Genomic DNA, 21,138 nt, shown 5'->3' with positions numbered 1-21,138 from the left:
CGCCGCCGCCGCCCCTACTGCCACCGCCGCGTCGGCCAGCCAGAGGAGAGCGGGGTGGGGCGCTGTGCAGGCCACGCCCCCACCTCCCCTGGCCTCCAGGTCGCGTCAGAAACAGCCGCGGGGCACCACGGGATATCGAGTCCACGGGCCTTGGACCTCTTTTAAAAGAGCGCGCCGCCGCCCTACAGCTTCCAGGAGGCATCGCGGCGCAAGGAGCCACAGGAGGCTTCGGGGCGTGGACAAGGAGCGCGCCTTTGCGCGCAAAGGCCGAAGGGAGTTGTAGTCCGGTTCCCAGTGCCCGCGCTCAGAGCGGTCTTTTTCTAGGGCTTGGGGCGCGGGCAGTTGAAAGCCCTGAGGCCTGAGGATCGGGGTGGTCACCGGCAGCGAAGGGCTTACATCAGAATCGAGCTTTGTGGACCCCCCTGGTTATGACCTCTTACTGCGGATGCCAGACAACAGGTTTGGGACCTAGAGAGCGGCAGAATTCCGGGAGACTGGTCCCTCCAGCCTGCCAGGTCCACCTCTGCTTGTTTTCTTTCCCGATGGCCGGCGTGCTGTCGGGGTGAGTCAGGGCGAACGCCAGGGCGGAGGCGAATGGTGTTTAGCCTAATTACGGAAGTTTTGTGGCGATGATTATGCCACCTTTACACAGTAGTCACTGCTTTATTACTGGGCTGGCACCGTCCGGGGGCTGGTTTTAGCAGCCTCAGGCCCCGCGGTGGCCCCGACACGAGACCTGAACCTATAAACCAGCCAGCTGCCCGCCGCAAGTATCCCCCATCCCCTTTGTTTTGAGGCCGAACCAATCCCGGAGAACTGAGCTTGGTTTTAAAACTGCCAGGGCTGTAGGAGGGGCTCGGCCTCTACTTGGGGCGGGACTGGAGCTCAGGTTACTTCAACCACCGCGAGGGCACGGGAAGTGGCCGGGAATAGAAACTTGGCCCAGGGCCCCAGGGTATTGTTGACTTTTGACTTTCGACTTTCTTGCCAAGGCCTCTCCCCTTCTCTTTTGGGCTCTTGCAGTCAGCATAGAATAAACACATAGAGTAAACACATCCAGCGACAAAACAGTGTACAAGACACCAGAAATACAGGGTGGAGAAGCAGTTAGAATTGCTGGGCTGGGAGTCAGGACGCCAGGGTTCAATTCCCAGCCCTATGGCTGTTTCATGACTCACTTCTCACATTTCCCTCTCTTTACAAACAAGGAGATGTTCATACACAGCCAAGAAATAAAACAGCTTGTGCCTTCAGACCTCAATTTTCCTTGAAAAACTAAAAGCAGCAACAGTGACTTACCTCTGGTGATCCCTGTAGGGGTTCAGACTTGGTGGAGTCCATGGCTTCTTCCTGGGTCCACATAGAGAGAGAGGCAGGTCTACTGATGACACAGTTGCTGTCCACATGGCATAACTCCCCAAAGCAGTGAGAGCAGAAGGACTAAAGTCAGCAATTATGGACCTAGCATGTCCAGCCAATTATATGGGTCTTCAATGGCTGAAGGCTTATGTGACTTTTTGAAATCCTGTGTGGTTGAGGGAAAGGCTATGTTGTAGAGGTGAACACTAACAAGGGCATAGGGGCACTAGGAAAACTGCTGTTAGAGACTGAGAGTAGAAAACTCAGAGCTCAAAAAGGATTGGGATGGGAAGCAAGAGATAAACCCACACCCCAACATTATCACTACAACCAGTTCTAGTTCCTTTTGATACCCAGAGCCTGCTGCACTTGACTGATAACACCCATCTTTTCATGTACATGGATCTTTCAGCAGCCAAGCCCAACACACACAATTTTACTTCATCCATTCCAATCCCCTTGTCTCCTGTATGGAGAATTTCTTTTAAAAGATAGCAGAAGATAACCCATTCTGAGAGCCCATTCTTAAACAACCTTACCTACCACAAATAGAAGTGAAGGCTGGCAGAGAAGTAGCCTGAACAGGAATATCTGTTCAGGAGATCAGGATCCTGGGCGATGGAAAGTGGTGTGTGTGATTAGTTTCCTGGAAGGATTGCTTATGAGGTGGTTGGCTATGGGATATATATATCCCATATATGGATACACAGGTCACATGCAAGCATTTTTCCTGGTCTGTAATTAGCCACTAATTTTTGTGTATAGTACCTTTGTATATGTTTTGAATTCAGACAGCAATCTTTCTCTTTATGCTTCCTTAGTTTTGTGTCATCCCTAAGCCAACTCACTCCTAGATTATACATTATTCCCCCAAATTTCTTCTAGGAGCAACACCCCTTCACCCCAAGGATCAAATCCAGGGATTTAGTGCATGCTAAGAACATGGTATGCCACTGAGCTATGCCCCCAGTCCATTTCTAGTAGTTTTTTGAGGTTTTTATATTTTTTAAAATTTGAGAAAGGATATTGCTGAGTTGCCCAGACTGGCCTGGAATTTGTGATCCTCCTGCCTCAGTCTCCCAAGTAGCTGCAATTACAGGCTTGTGCCACCACGTCCAGCTTGCTTTGAGGTTTATTTTTATGTTTAGATATTTAATTCATTTGGAATTTATTTTTTTGTAGTGTATGATAGACCAAAATCAATTTTTATTTATTTTTATATTTTTTTTAAAGAGAGAGAGAGAACTTTTTCTTTTTTAATATTTATTTTTCAATTTTGGCAGACACAACATCTTTGTTTGTATGTGGTGCTGAGGATCGAACCCCGGCCGCACGCATGCCAGGCGAGCCTGCTACCGCTTGAGCCACATCCCCAGCCCTCAATTTTTAAATAGATACAGTTGTCTCACATTATTTGCTTTGAAAAGTCACCATCAGACTACATATACAGATTTAATTTATTTATTTATTTGGGTACTGTAGATTGAACCCATGGGCACTTAACCACTGAGGCACATCCCTAGCCCCCCCCCTTTTTTTTAAATTTTGGGCACAAATTTGCTTAGGGACTTGCCAAGTTGCTGAGACTGGACTTGAACTTGTGATCCTCCTGTCTCAGCCTCCTGAGTCACTGGGACTTTGAGTGTGCAGCACCTTACCCAATTCAGATTCTGTTTCTGAACTCTTGTTTATTCTTGGGCCAAAACTACTGTGTTTTTGTTTGGTTGGTTTGTGGTGTTGGGGTCTTGTGCATGCTATCACTGAGCTATCTCCCCAGCCCAATATCACAGTATTTTAACCATTGTACTTTTATAGTTATTTTGACCTCTATTCCCTGCTTCCTAAAATACACTTTTCCCTTGGTCTCCCTGATCTGAACTTGTCTATTCTTCTTTATACTTCTGTGGGTACAGATTCTTCCACAGGTTCTTCTCATCATCTCATAAACATTAATATTTTCAGAATCCTACCCCATTCTCATTTTATATGCTTTTCCTGTGTGATCTTATCCACTTCCATACTGAGGACTTTCAAATACCTATCTCTATTCCAAATGGAGTTCCTAAATCTCTCTAGCCTGCTCGCCTGACTTGTTTGCGACTGAGCCTGGCAGCACAAAGCCTGAGTCTGAGCCTGGCAGCACAAAGCCTGAGGCCTGAGCCTGGCAGCACAAAGCCTGAGTCTGAGCCTGGCAGCACAAAGTCTGAGCCTGGCCACAAAGCAGATGGACAGTGAATAGTGAACACAGGAGGGAATGGATGAGTGAGTGCGGTATCCTTTGGAAGGCAGAGCCCAGTTGCCGAGAGGGCCTGGTTTCCTGCGGGGGAAGGGCAAGGCGTATCTGTAGCAGGGTTTGCAGGAGCTGAGGGCAGAACTCAACTCTGAACTCCGCCCGGCCTTTAACTCACGGCGGCGGCTTTTCGCTTGCTTCCGGCCCAGCCGAACCGGATGTGGAGTCCGAGCTTCCCATGATGCTCCGCCGGGCGCCCATTCTAACCGCAGGGAGAAGAGGGAGTAGGTCGTGATGGCGGTGGCGGAGCCGAAAGTGCTGTCCCCTGCTGCAGTCCCTGGTAAGGCCTGGGGTCTAGAGCTTGGGGAGCCTTGAGGACGTGTTTCTTGCCTTCTGCTGCCTGTCAGTTCCTTCCTTGGCCCTTTCTCCGGCCCGTCTGCCCTGTGCGGGTGCTCCGCCCCAATCGGGCTCGACTCCCTCCGCTGCGTCGAGTTGATTCGCCTTCTGTCTTACTTTCAGGGTTCTGAATCCCGCTTAACTACACTTTGGACTCATTTTCCTAAATATCTCAAGTCACTATTCTTTGGAGATATCAAACTAATGAAAAACTGAAAACATCTTTTCTCCTTACTCTCCCTACTACTACTCTTCTAGTGCTTCCTCCTGCACTGAATGGCACCAGGCCATACAGTTGCTGAAGTCAGGAAGTTGTCTCAGCATTCTCTATCCTTCCTCCTTGGATCAACCACTAAGTTATGTTCACTGAACTCCTGAATAACTCTTAGGGTTCCCTGAATTCTCTCCATCCACTGGTGACTACCTTAATTCAGGCCTCTTTTCACTATGCACTGGGTAACTGTAGTCACAATTTCTATTGCTGCCCTTGTTCATGTTCCCTGTAATCCAATCTCTGTACTACAACCAGTATAGAGTAAATTTAATAAAGTGCAAATTTAATCACGTCACACCCTTACTTTAAAAAAGCTTACCCATTCCCCTATAGGACCAAGTTCAAATGTTAACATTGATTATACGGTCTTGCCATGACCTAGCTCCTGTTGGTCCACCACAGCCTTAATTTTCACCACGGCACCACCGCTGCCAACACACACACACACACACACACACACACACACACCCACACACACCCACACACCCTCGTACTGGAGATTGAACCCAGGAGCGCTCTATTACTGAGCTACATCCCCAGCCCTTTTAAAATTTTATTTTTAGAAAGGGTCACTAAGTTGCCTCAGCCTTCGAAGTCACTATGCCAGATTCAGTCTTAGCTCATTTTATACTTTTTTCCCATTCCTTGAAGAGGACGCGCTTGTCTTTTTAAAGTCTTCAGGATCACCAGGTCCTCCTCTTTACCTTTTTAACTTATTCATCCTGCAGACCACACAGCTTCTTCACACATTTTTTTTCTGGGGACCACCCTCTTCCTGCTCCAACCTGTTCTAGTTCTGAAGCCCCTGTTCCTCACGTCCACAATCCGTGTACACCCCCTGTACAGTTCATCACGTTTTATCTATAGGCAACGGATCCCCTAAGGTCAGGGCCCGCGTGCCTGACTTGTTTGCGACTGAGCCTTGTAGCACAAAGCCTGAGCCTGAGCCTCCTAGCACATCATCTCATGAACATTAATATTTTCAGGATCCTACCCCATTCTCATTTTATATGCTTTTCCTGTGTGATCTTATCCACTTCCAAACTGAGGACTGTCAAATACCTATGTCTATTCCAAATGGAGTTCCTAAATATCTGTAGCCCGCGCGCCTGACTTGTTTGCAACTGAGCCTGGCAGCCCAAAGCCTGAGCCTGGCCACAAAGCAGATGGACAGTGAATAGTGAACACAGGAGGGAATGGATGAGTGAGTGCGGTATCCTTTGGAAGGCAGAGCCCAGTTGCTGAGAGGGCCTGGTTTCCTGCGGGGGAAGGGCAAGGCGTATCTGTAGCAGGGTTTGCAGGAGCTGAGGGCAGAACTCAACTCTGAACTCCGCCCGGCCTTTAACTCACGGCGGCGGCTCTTCGCTTGCTTCTGGCCCAGCCGAACCGGATGTGGAGTCCGAGCTTCCCATGATGTTCCGCCGGGCGCCCATTCTAACCGCAGGGAGAAGAGGGAGTAGGTCGTGATGGCGGTGGGGGAGCCGAAAGTGCTGACCCCTGCTGCAGTCCCTGGTAAGGCCTGGGGTCCAGAGCTTGGGGAGCCTTGAGGACGTGTTTCTTGCCTTCTGCTGCCTGTCAGTCCCTTCCTTGGCCCTTTCTCCGGCCCGTCTGCCCTGTGCGGGTGCTCCGCCCCAATCGGGCTCGACTCCCTCCGCTGCGTCGAGTTGATTCGCCTTCTGTCTTACTTTCAGGGTTCTGAACCCCGCTTAACTACACTTTGGACTCATTTTCCCAGGTCGGGGTCCGCCGCTTTATTAGCGGAGCGTTAGTCATTGCCTCCAAAACCCCCTCTACTCTGCTGCCATCTTTTAAATCACTTTAGACAGGGATCAGGAATCTTCCCACGCAGGAGGTTGCCAAGATTATATCGGTGCTTCCAGGTTCCCCCCTTCACAGTGGCTGATATGGTGACCATCAGCAATGAGAAGACTAACTTTGACCTCTTAAATTTTTAATTTTTTCTCACTTTTTATCCGTTTCCCTCACTAGATTTGGAGTGGTATGAGAAGTCGGAAGAAACCAATGCCACTCAGATAGATCTACTTGAGACCACCTCTGCCCAGGAGCCTTCCAACCCTTCGGAGCCCTTTTGCTCCAGAGACTGCTTGGTACCAGTGGTGTTTCCTGGGCCTGTAAGCCAGGAAGGCTGCTGTCGGTTTACTTGTGAACTTTTAAAGCATATCATGTACCAACGCCAGCAACTCCCACTGCCCTATGAACAGCTTAAACACTTCTACCGAAAACCTTCTCCCCAGGTATGCACAGGCTTTGAGTCAAAATTATTGGGAAAACTGGTAGAAAAGATGAAACCTTCAGGACAGAACTTGGTGCTCCCAGCCCCTCTCCCAAATCCCAGTAATTCTGGAGGCTGAGTTCCAGCCTCTGTAACTTAGACTGTGTCTCAAATAAAATTTTAAAAAGGGCTGAGGATATAACTCAGTGGTAGAGTGCTCCTGGTACTGCCAAAAAAGAAAAAAAAAGAAGAAGAAGAAAAGAAAAATCAAACAATTTTATTTCCAAGCCTCCTATTAGCCTAAGCAGTTCTAAGGGCTTTAGTCACTTTCTTTCTACTCCAGTCTTTGGTTGTCTGACCCTCCTTACTTTTTATCTTGTTCTATTTGGAATCTATTATTATGGGGGCTGGGGATGTGGCTCAAGCGGTAGCGCACTCTTCTGGCATGGGTGCGGCAGGGTTCGATCCTCAGCACCACATACAAAGATGTTGTGTCTGCCAAAAACTAAAATGTAAATAAAATATTTAAAAAAAAAAAAAAAGAAAGAAAAGAAAGAAACTCTTATTATGTGTTGTTGCATTTGAACTTCATGAACTAGCTTTTTTTTTTTTTTTGGTACTGGGGATTGAACTCTTTTTTTATTTGAGACATGGCCTCATTAAGTTGCTGAGGTTGGCCTTGAACTTGGGATCCTCCTGCCTCAGCCTCCAAAGGCATTAGACTCTCAGGCATATGCCACCATATCTGGCATAAACTGGCTCTTAAATGTGTATATGTGGTACTGGGGATCAAACCCAAGGTCTTGTGCATTCTCTGCATGTGCTCTACCACTGAGCCCTCCAGCCCTCAAACTGGCTCTTTAAATTCTAACTTCTTTTCAAATTTTCATCTTTTTTTTTTTTTTTTAATCTACTTACTAGGGGACTTCTTTTTTTGATACTAGGATTGAACTCAGGAGCACTCGGCCACTGAGCCATATCCCCAGCCATATTTTGTATTTTATTTAGAGATAGGATCTTACTGAGTTGCTTAGGACCTTGCTTTTACTGAGGTTGGCTTTGAATTTATGATCTTCCTGCCTCAGCCTCCTGAGCCTCTGGGATTATAGGCATGTGCCATGTTGCCTGGCCTTACTTCTCTTTTTTTTTTAAAAAATAAGTATAATTGATTTTATTTATCTGTTTATATGTGGTGCTGATAATCGAACCCAGTGCCTCACACATGCTAGGCAAGTGCTGTACTACTGAACCACAACTCCAGCCTCACAAGGAGACTTCTTGATTAACACTTCTAGTATTCTTTCCTCTTTTTTTTTTTTTTTTTTTTGGTACTGGGGATTGAACTCCCCATCACTGAGCTATATCCCCAGACCTTTTTATTTTATTTTTTTTAATATGAATATTTTAAATTGTTGATGGGCCTTCATTTTATTTATTTATATGTGGTGCTAAGGATCAAATCCGGTGCCTTACATATGCTAGGCAAGTGCTCTACCACTGAGCCACAACCCCAGCACCTTAGTTTTTTACTTTGAAACAGGTTCTTAATAAGATGCTGAGACTGGCCTCAAACTTGTGATACTCTGCCTTAGCTACCCTCCCCCATTATGGGTGTGTGCAACTCCCCCCAGCTAGTGATAATATTCTTAAGAGCACCTTCTTCATTTTTTCCATCTTCTTTTAAAATAACATATTGTTGTTTCATGACTGTTTGAATTTCTATTACCTGAAGATTTTTAATGTGTGTTTGACATTTTTCTCTGTTCATTGCAGTGTTTCTGTTTCTTTCAGAATTCTTTGCCCATTTGGTTTTTTTTTTTTGGTATCTTTCATGTTGCAAGTTTTTATTCTGAGTCTGTTGAATATTTCAGAACGAGTCATAGTAAGCTCTGTGCATGTGCCTGGGCCTTTTGCACTAACGACTTTCCTTGAAAGAGATTGAGTAGGAACCTGGTGGTCTCTTTGGAGAACTTCCTGAACATAGTATTGGATGGAGGAGGAAATTGCAGGCCATATAAGCCTCCTCACATAGTTTTATTCGGTCTCCCTATGCTCACTCTTGCCTTCTCCTAAGAATATTACCAGTTCTTGAATCTTTCTGGGGTTTTGCAGTATGAATTTGCTTTTTGTGGGCCTCTGCTTTGTCAGTACTTGGCATTTTGCTCTCTTGAAATCTGTCCCTCCTTTAAAATTTTTTTGTTATACCTTTATTTATTTATTTTTTTATGTGGTGCTGAGGATTGAACCCAGTGTCTCACGCATGCTAACAAGCGCTCTAGCACTGAGCTACAACCCACTAAGTTTGTCTTCTAGAAGCCATTTAGAAGACCTCTTTGCCCGGACAACTAGTACCACGAGTGCTGGTCCTCCTCAGGGGCAGTGCCCTAAGCCCCAAGGAGTTCTTTTTAAAAAAATATTTTGTTTTAGTTGTAGTTGGACACAGTACCTTTATTTCAATTTACCTTCTTCTTTTTTTTTTTTTTTTTTAAGTTATTGGTGGACTTTTATTTCATTGATTTATTTATTTATATCTGGTGCTGAGAATTGAATCCAGTGCCTCACACCTGCTAGGCAAGTGCTCTATCACTGAGCCACAACCCAAGCTCCATCTTTCTTTTTCTCTTACCCTTTTTTATTTTTAGCAGTGCTAGGAATCAAACTCAGGGCCTTGCACATGCTAGGCAAGTACTCTACAACTCACCCTTTTCTACCTACTTTCTGTCTACCTTTCAAAACTTTGTTGTTGCCTTTGGCCATTGTTGCCTATTCTCTGGGGGGGGGGGGGGTTGTCTTTTGCTCTCTTTCCTTTGAAAAGAGAGTAAAGTATTTCCTTAAAAATTTTCTTAGAAATTTGTCCTGGGGCTGGGGTTGTGGCTCAGTGGTAGAGTGCTCATCTAGCACGTACCAGGCCCTGTGTTCAATCCTCAGCACCACATAAAAATAAGTAAATAAAATAAAGGTATTAAAAAAAAAAAAAAAGAAATTTGTCCTAATTTCTTTCAGTATTTTAGGTGGAGGTGTATGTTAATAATCTTGTATTTAATTTGTCATATTTAACTAGACGACCTACTCCAGAATTTATTAGTCCAAATAATATTTATTCCTAAAAACTCCCCGTAAAACAGAAATTTGCTACTTAAACTATGCCATGGAGTGTCCTTGACTGTTTTAGTTCCTTATTTTCAATTCCCTTCAGCTTCAGGATATTGTCTTTATTGTTCTGAGTGCATATAAATTATGGCTTTGTACAAAGAATATATTTTCTTTTTCAACATAATGCCCTCTGATAAAACCCACTGTATAGTTATGGCAGTTAATTGAGCTAGAAATCCAGTCCTGAAGGCTGCCTACAAAACCCAGCCGTGTTCTTCAGAGGGCATTAGCTTCCCCTTATCAAGTCCTTCTCTCTCACCATTCTTTCTCCTCACAGGCAGAGAATGCAGTGAGGAAGAAACCTCGAGTCACCACTGAGGCAAGCAACAGGAAATGCCAACAAGCACTGGCGGAACTGGAGAGTGTCCTCAGCCATTTAGAAGACCTCTTTGCCCGGACACTAGTACCACGGGTGCTGATCCTCCTCGGGGGCAGTGCCCTAAGCCCCAAGGAGTTCTATGAACTTGACCTGTCCAGGCTGGTCCCCTTCAGCATGGACCAGAACCTGAGCACAGCTGCTTGTTTGCGCCGTCTCTTCCGGGCCATTTTCATGGCTGATGCCTTTAGTGAGCTACAGGCTCCTCCACTCATGGGCACCATTGTTATGGCACAGGGGCACCGTGACTGCGGAGAAGATTGGTTTCGACCCAAGCTCAATTACCGAGTGCCTAGCCGCGGCCACAAACTCACTGTGACCCTGTCCTGTGGCAGACCTTCTATTCCAGCCCTGGATTCAGAGGATTACATTTGGTTCCAGGCACCAGTGACACTTAAGGGCTTCCATGATTGAACCGAGGGTGTTTCTTAACTCTAAAAACATAATGGCTAAATTATCTGTCTCCCTGTGGCACCTTGTCACTCATCTCTTGTTTGGAGCTGGAATTGCTTCCTGGTGAGAGAAGAAGGCTCTGTCCTCCTGGGTGTTTGCCTCCCCTCAGACTTCCTGGTGGGCTGATGGTGTGTGGCTGTGACTGAAATAATCATTATTGAGCAACAATTCCGAATCAAAGGTTGATTTTCCCGGAGGGTGCTGGGTCAGGTGTTTCTATTTAGGATTGGAAAGCAAAGATGGGTTCATAAACAGATTCTCCTATGGAGGTACCCCTTTTTTGCTTTTGATCTTTTCTTTCAGAGTTTCTACCAGAGTCATAAAGTGTGTGTGACTTATGAATTTAAATATAAAACGAATAATCATTAAATTTTCCTGAAACTTTTGACTTAAGACTTTTCAGCCTCCAAGCCTAGAGTTGTTTTTGTTTTTTTTTCCCCCTGGGCCTCGCCTGCTTCAGGGCTTCCAGGATTTTTTTAACAATTTTTTTTTCTTTTCTTTTCATCCGCCTCAGGTCAGTCTGGAAAGTTAAGTGACTTGACTAAGTTTCTATAAGTAGTTTGATAGCAGAGTTGGGACTGGAATCCTCATCAAGCAGCCTGTAGCCCAACATTCTGTACTTGCCACATATTGATCTTTGTGACCCTTAAGTTCTGCCCAAAGCAGGAGTCTCCTTTGGTGTGGGCAAAATACTGGTAAGGAACTTAGCTTACCACTCCATTCAATGAAAGTCCAGGGATGTAGGGGAATAGTTTAGGCCTGTGATTGATCCTTAGTAAACTCTGAGCAGGTTTGCAGAAAGCATGTTGAAGGGGAGGAGCTCTCATAAGACTTTTCACCCTCAGAGAGCAGGACACTGGTAGTTTGAGGGTCACAGATGCTGCTCTAGTGGTCAGGGCAGTGCAAAGTTGTAGCCTATCAGTCTTCATCATTGATTAACACATGCCAGCTTGGGGATTTGAGGCCTGCAGTAAGGCCCTCCAGCCCCTTCCAGCTGTTCTGGCGTCTGAGTGGTCCTGGTAAACCTGGCCTATTATGCCCTTCAGATCTGAGAAGCAAATTTCAGGGGAATGACACTGAGAAATAGATCAAGAAAAGAAAACTGAAGGTCTTTACAGAGCCTGATTGAACTATAGGCTCAATCCCCCAGGATGATTCACTCCTGTGCCCAGATGTTCCTTCTGGATTTCTGCCCAGCACGCCTCCACTGTAGCTGTTTGATGGCTGCTGGCAGTTGCTCTTGGCAAAAACCCACCTGCTGAGAGCCATAGGCAAGTAGGAATGACACATGGCATTTTTGGTTGAAAGGTGACTCCAGCAAGCCATTGAGATGATAATGATTATGTTAAGATGTGCATTCAATTGGAGATTAGACCCCTGCTGTCCTTCTGGGCCTGCTACTTTGGAGCTCTCACAGGACTCCCGGAGAGTTCCCATTGGTTGGGGAAGTGCTGTAGGAGGGAATTCCGGAGGAGGGATTTCCTGTTGGTGTAGTGTGTCCGGGAGAAGGGCACGTGCATGGCATTGGCGGGAGTTTTGGAAATAAAGTTTGTTCCTGCTTGAGTGGCTCGTGATTTTGTGCCCAGCCAGACTGCGGCATTTGGCGGCCCATGTGGGGAACGCCTGAAGCTCGGAGGTAAGTGAAATTGCTCACCCTTGAGGGAAGGCGAGAAGAATGGGTGACCATTTAAAAAAACAATGTGTTCTTGTTTTGATTTATTTTGTTTTTGTTTCAAGCTGCCTATCCCTAGAACTTTCTCAGGCAAACTGGGAAAAATGATTGGCTCAAGGTTTGAAGTTGTTCAGCCCTGAGGAAGAGAAAATTGATACAACAATTTTTTGTTCCGTTTTTGTTTCATTCTGTTTCCGTTTTGTTTTGTGTTATCTTGTTGGGTTGCGTTTTCTTTATAGTAGATTAGAAATTAGTAAAAAACAAACCGAAAGACTGTTAAGTAAATTATTAGAGGTTCAGATCATGGAGAAAGACATTTTAGATCAAGCAAAAGAGAAGGTCTCTCGAGCTAGAGGAAGAAAATTTAAAGGAAAAGGGGCTATTAGGGAAAAAGCTACAATAAGAGGCTACTACTAACACTGTTCTATCACCAGAGGGCGTAATTCAACCAACAGCTCCACCTATAGAGACAGCTGAGTGGCCCTAAACCCCCGTAGTTGATAGATGGAATCCTGAGACAGGACCTCAAAGATTAGCATGCCCTGTACTTGAGCAGGCAGAGGGCAGCGAATTCACCGTGCTTTAGATTTTAAAACAGTGAAGCAGTTAAAGGAGGCTGTAACAACCTATGGTCCCAAGCACCCTTCACTGTAAGCATGGTCAAATCCATTACCAACTTGGACATGACGCCAGCAGATTGGGCTAGCATGTGTAAATCTGTGCAAAATGGAGGACAATATTTGTTATGGAAGGTTGCCAATGAGGAATTTTGCATGGAGACAGCTAGGCGAAATGCAGCAGCCAGTTACCCTCAAAGAAATCTGGATATGTTGTTAGGAAAAGAACCTTATGAGGGTCAACGGCAATAAATTGAATATGATCCTGCTATATATGCACAAATTGCTGCAGACACAGTTAGGGCATGGAAGACTTTACAAGGACATGGAGATTTACAAGTCAATTATTTAAGGTAATACAGAGAGCTAATGAACCTTACGCTGAATTTGTAGATAGGCTTATTCAAACAGCTACCAGAGTTTTTGGGGATACAGAACAAGCAATGCCATTAATAAAACAACTGGCTTATGAGCAAGCAAATCGTTGCTGCAGAGAGGTCATTAGACCCTGGAAACATGAAGATTTAAACACATTAAATTATGTAGAGACATTAATGAACAAGGGCAAGTCTTAGCCACTTCAGTACAACAGGCTTTAGATGCCAGGCCAAAAACATGCTACAATTGTGAACAAACAGGACATTTTAAAAGGAATTGCCCCATAGGAGAAGGGTTTAACAAAACTAGGTACCAAAGGAATAAATACTGGGTATTTGCCCACGATGCCATAGAGGAAGACATTAGGCTAATGAATGCCATTCTCAAACCACCATAGAGGGTATTTCGTTATCAAAAAACAGAAAAGGACCAGGTGTTTACCCACGATATCATGGAGTAAGGCATCAGGCTCCATTGCCAAAAAACGGACTGGGGGGGCCCAATGCTCCAGGGCCCACAAGCACCAATATACGGGGCAATGGAGGAACCCAGCAACACCATCAGGGTAGTGCCCAGGACACATTATCCATTAAATCCCTCATCAGACAAACCAGAGGGAGCGCAGGGTTGGACATCTGCGCCTCTGCCAGAGCAGTACTAACTCCAGAGATGGGAGTTCAAATCATTCCCACAGGAGTAAAAGGACCTCTTCCCCAAGGAACAGTAGGCTTATTATTGGGACGCAGTTCTTCTACACTGAAAGGACTTATAAGTCCTGGGGTAATTGATCCTGATTATGTAGGTGAAATAAAAATTATAGGTAGTTCTCCCTGAGGTATATCAGTAATTTCACCTGGAGATAGAATAGCACAGTTGTTAATAATACCCAGCCTGCATGATAAATTTTCCAGTCGTACTGTAGAAAGAGGTTCCAGGGGATTAGGCTCCACAGGTGTAGATTGGGCTATGCTGTCTTTAAATTTAGATTCTCACCCAATGCTAAAACTAAATATTAATGGGCTACTGGACACAGGTGCAGACCTTAGCATCATATCTCGTCAAGAATGGCCAAAACATTGGCCATTACAACAAGCCATTCAAACGCTTCAAGGCCTAGGAGTGGTGACTAATCCCCATAGAAGTGCAATGGTGTTAGATTGGAAGGATCCTGAAGGATGTGAAGGAACTATACAGCCATATGTATTGGATCATCTTCCTATAAATTTATGGGGACGAGATGTCCTAGATCAATTAGGTTTGACATTAACAAATAACATCAATCCTAATACGCCCACTACTAGGGCTAGACAAGGTTTTAGGAAAGAAAAAAGATTAGGAGAACAAGAACAAGGTATAACAGCACCAATTCAAATAGATAAAGGAATAAATAGACATGGATTAGGTTTTCAGAAGGGGCCACTGAGACAATCAAAATTACTTGGAAATCAGAAAGACCAGTATGGGTTCCTCAGTGGTCCCTGACTAAAGAAAAGATACAAGTAACCCATGACCTGGTCAAACAACAATTAGTGGAGGGACATATACAACCTTTCGTATCTCCCCATAATACTCCCATTTTTGTCATCAAAAAGAAATCTGGTAAATGGAGATTACTGCAAGATTTAAGAGCCATTAATAATGAGATGGTTATTATGGGACCTGCTTAATCAGGGATTCCTCAATTGTCTGCTTTGCCAAACACCTGGTATGTTTTAACTATAGATATTAAAGATTGTTTTTTTTTTTCAATTCCAATTCATCCTGAGATTAGTCCACGTTTTGCATTTACTATCCCTGCACTGAATATTGAAGGTCCTCATCAGAGATATGAATGGAAAGTACTCCCTCGAGGGATGGCTAACAGCCCAACTATGTGTCAAATTTATGTTAACAAAGCAATCCAGCCACTTAGAAATCAAAATCCTGAACTACAAATATTTCACTATATGGATGATGTATTGTTAGCACACAAAGATAAAAACACATTGCTAGAATGTTATGCCACACTTACAAATTTATTAAAAAATTATAATCTAGAGATAGCAATAGATAAAGTACAATTAAATTTTCCAATTAATTATTTAGGAGTTCTATTATCCTCAACCATGGTCCGTCCACCAAAAATTCAAATACAAGTAGATCAACTCAAATCACTTAACGACTTTCAAAAGTTATTGGGAGACATAAATTGGATAAGGCCTTATCTAGGTATACCAACAGGAGAGTTGGGACCTTTATTTGATATCCTAAAAGGTCCATCAGATCCAAATTCACCCTGCATGTTAACGCCTGAAGCAAGAAAGGCATTAAAAATTATTGAAACATATATGGAAAATATGCATTTGGATAGAATTGATATAAGTTTGCCTTTATTGTTTATTATAAAACCAACAAAAAATATTCCTACAGGAGTATTTTGGCAAGAAGATCCATTATTGTGGATACATTTATCTTATTCTCCTAATACTATTCTTACTAGGTATCCTGAGGCTGTAGGACAATTAATACTCAAAGGAATAAAAGCAGCAAAGGGAGTGTTTGGAATTTCTCCCAATAAAATTATTACTCCATATACTATGGATCAAATTGATGAGTTAGCTAATGAGTTAAATACTTGGGCAATAATCATGTGTAAATCTAATTCATTTGATAATCACTTACCATCTAATCCTTTGTTGTCTTTTTGGTCCTCGCATCCTGTAGTTTTTCCAAAAATGACAAGAAAAACACCTATCATGAATGCTCCAAATATATTCACTGATGGGTCAAATAATGGTACAGCAGCAGTAGTTACCCCTGATGAAACTTTTACATTTTTAGTACCCAAAACAATCAGCTCAAAAGGTAGAGCTTAATGCAGTATTACAAGCTTTTGTGATTCTGTATTTAATTTATTTTCTGATAGTCAGTATACAGTTAATGCTATAGTATCCCTTGAAGATGCTGGTAGGATTTCCCCTTCCTCTACTGTTTTCTCTTTGTTTTCCACTATACAAAGTCTAATCTGGGACAGAAAAGATGCATTCTTTATAGAACATATCAGGGCACATACAGGATTGCCTGGAGCCCTTAGTTTGGGCAATGATTTAGCAGATAAATCTACACATGACATACATATTTTCTCCACAATAGAAGAAGCTATAAATTTTCATAAAAGGTTCCATGTCAATGCTAATACTCTACAAAAGCGCTTTAAAATAACTAAGGAACAAGCCAGACATATAATAAAACAATGTCAAAATTGTGTGACCTTTTTACCACAAGTTAATCTTGGAGTCAATCCTAGAGGATTGATACCTAACCATATTTGGCAGATGAACGTCATACACTTGCCAGTATTTGGAAAACTAAAATCTTTGCATGTTACATTTGATACTTCTTTCGGATTTTTGATGGGCTCCCTTCATGCCGGAGAAAAAAACTAAAGATATTATAGCTCATTGCTTACAAAATTTTGCCACTGTGGGCGTTCCAAAACAGTTAAAAACAGATAATGGTCCCCACTATACCTCTACCTCTTTTAAACAATTTTGCTCATCATTTGGCATTACTCATATAACAGGAATCCCATACAATCTACAGGGACAAGGCATAGTTGAAAGAGCTCATCAAACTATTAAAATGTACTTATTAAAGCAAAAAGAGGGAATTGGAAAGGGGTATATATCCCCCAAAGATAAACTTAAAATAACCCTTTTTACTCTTAAACTTTTTAAATTTGGATTCATCAGGGCTTAGTGCTGCAGAAAGGCATATGTATCCAAAAAATGTACATAATTGTAAGGTACTTTGGAAGGATATTCTAACAGGACAATGGAAAGGTCCTGACCCAGTGATTGTCTGGAGTCGGGGTTCTGTTTGTGTGTTTCCACAGGGAGAACAGCAGCCAATTTGGATTCCAGAGAGACTAATTAAAGTGATTTCTACAGACCAAAAAGAAGATGATTTGACTCAAATTCATACCAGCTGATATCCAGAGCGCCACCTTGGCTATTCTTACATCTGAGACATTGATTAACCAGGATGCTTTTTTTCAATATCTATTTTATTATTGCATTTTTCCACATCATAAAGTTCTATTTTATTTTTTGAGCTCATACAGACCTAGGTTAATGTTTTTCTGATCAGTTCTTATTTTTTGACTATGGACTTTTTAAACATTGCAATGGAGATTTCACCTGTGTAAGCTACAAGGCCTTTACTATTGTCTTATGTGTTGTATGTTTGTGTGCACACTTGTGTTTTGTGTTGTATGTCTGTGTGTGCGTATATCCACATATCATATATGAGGAGCACTCATGAAAAAATGGATCCGAATTTTTTTTATTCAAGTGATTTTAATGGTTTAATTTAAATTGGGTAAACAGCTGTTGAGAATTGTTTTAATATGTGTACAAATAAGGAGATTAACAGATCTGTTTGTTTACTTTCACCTTTCTTTTTCATTATATTTAATAATTCTGTTTAGGATAATGTAAATTGTTCAGAAAATTGTTTTCTTAGTACCTGTTGGAATGTTACATATTTTTTTTTTTAGGCATCATTGCCAGAATTCCTATCTTCATCCCAGTGCCGGTGAAGACAAAGATAAAAACCAAACTACAACTTCTTCGATAGCTATCACAATAAACTGTATAAACTGATGCATCAATGAATAATAACTCAACAAGTAATGCTCAATCAAGGAGTCAATTTACTTTGGGAGGCAATGGACATATTGATAGATTCCTCCCCTTTGAACTGCTTGCAGAACTTGCCTGGACTATGTATCACTTGTATACATTGTGAACTCTCTGTTGGTATAGCAAATTGTGGTAGTGCTGGCGTATCTTTGCTGATGGTGTCACCGGTGATACAATTTTTCCCAAAGGAGCTGTCAATTGGCTTGTTGTCGTGGCATTTCTGTGTCCTCCTCCCTTCTACTAGTGATGGTCTAAAATTTGGGGGCCAACAGAGGTGAGGCAAAGAATCTCACCCCCCCACACACACTGGTGCAAAGGCCTATCCACAAGTATGGCTGTATGCTGGCTCGGTAGTCAGTGATGGGTATGATCCAATTGCAGTGGTATCAACCTAAGACAGGAGGCTGACACCTACAGGTCAGCTCATCAGATGGCGGGTAAGGACCATATGTTGTATTGGACAACCTAACAGGCACGGTCCCCTAAGCCACATTGCTTGTTGTTTAATTAAACAGAAGGGAGGTGATGCTGAGAGCCATAGCCAAGTAGGAATGATGCACAGCATTTTTGGCTGAAAGGTGACGCCAGCAAGCCATTGAGATGATAATGATTACGTTAAGATGTGCATTCAATTGGAGATTAGACCCCTGCTGTCCTTCTAGGCCTGCTACTTTGGAGCTCTGGCGGGACTCCCAGAGAATTCCCATTGGTTGGGGAAGTGCTGTAGGAGGGAATTCTGGAGGAGGGATTTCCTGTTGGTTTAGTGTGTCCTGGGAGAAGGGCGCATGCGTGGCATTGGCGGGAGTTTTGGAAATAAAGTTTGTTCCTGCTTGAGTGGCTCGTGATTTTGTGCCCAGCCAGACTGCGGCACCCACCCTCCTGCCTATAGCAGTTCCTCTTCATCTACATGTAATTTGGCCATTGTGATCCTTGCTATTTTCCTCTCTGGCTTGACACTGTTCTTGCCTTCAAGGGTTGGAGCTCGTTTCCTCAAAGCAATTTGAGAATAGAATTGTCACCCTGCTAGTGTTGGAGATGGGTATAGTGCAGGTACTCCTGTGTGTGTAAAAATGAAGACGATGATATATACACTGCAAGATTGTTAGACAATGTATGTAAAGTGCTTGAAACAGCGTATAGAATATATAGGGTTTTTGTTTGTTTTTTGTTTTCCTATATAAAGAAAAGAGGTTTATTTAGCTCACAGTTTTGGAAGAACCTGAATGTTCAGCATTTTGCAGGCTTGGCAAGGTCTTCTCCTTGGCAGTCATTCAGATTTGGTGATTGCCAGGGTTGTGTGAAGTTAATTTTTTAACAATTCTGTCGTTTTTAAATTTTTTTGTGTTTTGGTTTTACTAATTTTTTTGTGATGCCAGGAATCAAGCCCAGCACCTTAGACCAGTGCTCTACCACTGACCTACATCCCCAATCCAGACAATAGCTTTAAAACTTTTTTTATTTTATTATTTTAAAATTATTTTTGTTGGTATATTGCCCAGGCTGGTCTTGAATTCCTGGGTTTAAGTGATCTTCCCATCTCAGCCTCCCAAGTGTTGGTACTACAGGTGTATACCACCATGCCTGGGTTGTGTTTTGAAGCATTTGTTTTTCCAAACTTCCGTATGTCCCTCTGCTACAGACCTCATCTTTAAAGCCCAATACTTGCAACAGCAGGCTGGTGGCTTCCACACCAGAACACAGCTCCATGTACCTGTATACTGTGTTTTTTGGTTTTTTGGTTTTTTTTTTTTTCAGAGAGAATTTCATTATTTATTTCTTAGTTTTCAGCGGACACAACATCTTTATTTGTATGTGGTGCTGAGTATCGAACCCAGGCCGCACGCATGCCAGGCGAGCACACTACCGCTTGAGCCTCATCTTCAGCCCCTGTATACTGTGTTTTAAGCACTTGCATAAGACTGGAGTAGTAGCTCAGTGGTAGAATGCTTGCCTAGCATGTTTAAGGCCCTGGATTTAATCCCCAATGCCACAAGAATAAAAGTGCTTACATATACCATCTAAGATAAAGAACCTTCCAATGGGGGCTGGAGATGTGACTCAAGTGGTAGTGCGCTCGCCTAGCATGCGTGAGACACTGGGTTTGATTCTTAGCACCACTTAAAAACAAAATAAAGATATTGTGTCCACCTAAAACTAAAAAATAAATATTAAAAAGAAGAACCTCCCAATGTATATATGATTGTCTCCATTTTATAGATTAGAACTGGGGAGATAATCTGTTTAAGTGGCAAAACATGGCCTCAAATCTGGTGCACCTGGCTTCAGAGGCTGATGCTGCACATCCTGTTAGGTTTCCTCTGAAATAGCCAGAATTTGCCCTTCCAAAGATAGGAAGGTACAGGACTCCCCCCTCTTGCTTCAGATTCTGGTTGCTGTTAATAGGTAAATACAGAATCAGTGAAAACAAAACATTGGGCACTTTTCTGTGCTTTGACCACTTGAAGCATATTCCACCAGCCAGAATTTCTACTTTTTTTCTGAACTGGAATTGGACCAAATCTCCCACTTAGGGAAAGGTGGAAAGTTGACTAAAGGGAGTGGAGAGCTTGTGAATAAGGGGGCTATAAATTGTTTTGAGTGGAAGACATATTAAGCCAAGATAGCTTCCTCAAATGCTTATTTTAAAAGCCTACAGCTGGGGCTGGGGCTTGGGGCTCAGTGGCAGAGTGTTTGCCTAGCACATGTGAGAAACTGAGTTTGATCCTCAGCACCACATAAGAATAAATAAAAGTATTGTATCTATCTACAACTAAAAAAAAAAAAAAAAAAAAAAGAAAAAGAAAAGCCTTCAGCTGGTTGCTGTGGTCATGCTAATAATCCCAGCAACTCTGGAGGCTGAGGCAGGAGTATCTCAAGTTCAAAGTTAGCTTCAGCAATTTAGTGAGGCCCTGTCTCAAAAAGGGCTGGGGTTGCTGCTCAGTGCTTAAGCACCTCTGGGGTTCAATTCCCAGTACAAAAAAAAAAAAAAGAAAGAAATTTAGTTTTAAAAAAGCCTTCATAAGCAATGCCTAGTCAAAGCAAAGTAATATCTGGATAATTTAGACACTTATTTCTCAGTGATTTGGGATTGGAGTCCAGGTCATTCTGATCTCATGAGTCTTCTCCAAAGGAATCCAGAAATGATGATCAATTAATATTAGCAGTAAAACCCTCTTTCCCTGGCAACAAGCTTGCTAAGGAACCTTTTTGCCTGGCGGGGAACCCCAGAGGTGGTTGTGAAGTAGTAGCCTCCAGTCCCGGGAAGTGCAGAGCCCCACCATTTGGGTCTCAAAGCAGTTGTGGGGCCCAAGCTAG

The 21,138-nt window shown here is 43.1% G+C and overlaps 1 protein-coding gene across 3 annotated transcripts; it reads left to right on the top strand.

Annotated features, from left to right (window-relative positions):
- Window positions 1–337: 337 nt before the first annotated feature.
- Window positions 338–11,997, top strand: Mad2l1bp (MAD2L1 binding protein). 3 transcript variants are annotated; one of them, XM_076860140.1, is made up of 3 exons: window positions 338–459; window positions 6,249–6,514; window positions 9,923–11,997. In XM_076860140.1, exons 1-3 carry the CDS (start codon window positions 429–431, stop codon window positions 10,433–10,435), a joined length of 810 nt encoding a protein of 269 aa, XP_076716255.1. In that variant the 5' UTR covers window positions 338–428; the 3' UTR covers window positions 10,436–11,997. The 3 variants fall into 3 exon arrangements, with proteins under 3 accessions (XP_076716255.1, XP_076716254.1, XP_076716253.1); XM_076860139.1 differs by lacking the exon at window positions 338–459 and adding an exon at window positions 3,740–3,929; XM_076860138.1 differs by lacking the exon at window positions 338–459 and adding an exon at window positions 5,677–5,771.
- Window positions 11,998–21,138: the final 9,141 nt, after the last annotated feature.

The sequence above is a fragment of the Callospermophilus lateralis genome, chromosome 6 (assembly GCF_048772815.1).
Source record: "Callospermophilus lateralis isolate mCalLat2 chromosome 6, mCalLat2.hap1, whole genome shotgun sequence".
In the NCBI taxonomy this organism is placed as follows: Eukaryota; Metazoa; Chordata; class Mammalia; order Rodentia; family Sciuridae; genus Callospermophilus; species Callospermophilus lateralis.
Note: the sequence above shows the minus strand (reverse complement) of the source record. Positions and strands in the feature narration are given on the sequence as shown.

Bases quoted from the DNA above. Each gene is read 5' to 3' on its own strand.
- Mad2l1bp (XM_076860139.1), top strand. From the start codon at position 3,884: ATGGCGGTGGCGGAGCCGAAAGTGCTGTCCCCTGCTGCAGTCCCTG. The intron at 3,930-6,248 runs GTAAGGCCTGGG...TTCCCTCACTAG, and splicing joins GTCCCCTGCTGCAGTCCCTG to ATTTGGAGTGGTATGAGAAG. The intron at 6,515-9,922 runs GTATGCACAGGC...TTCTCCTCACAG, and splicing joins ACCGAAAACCTTCTCCCCAG to GCAGAGAATGCAGTGAGGAA.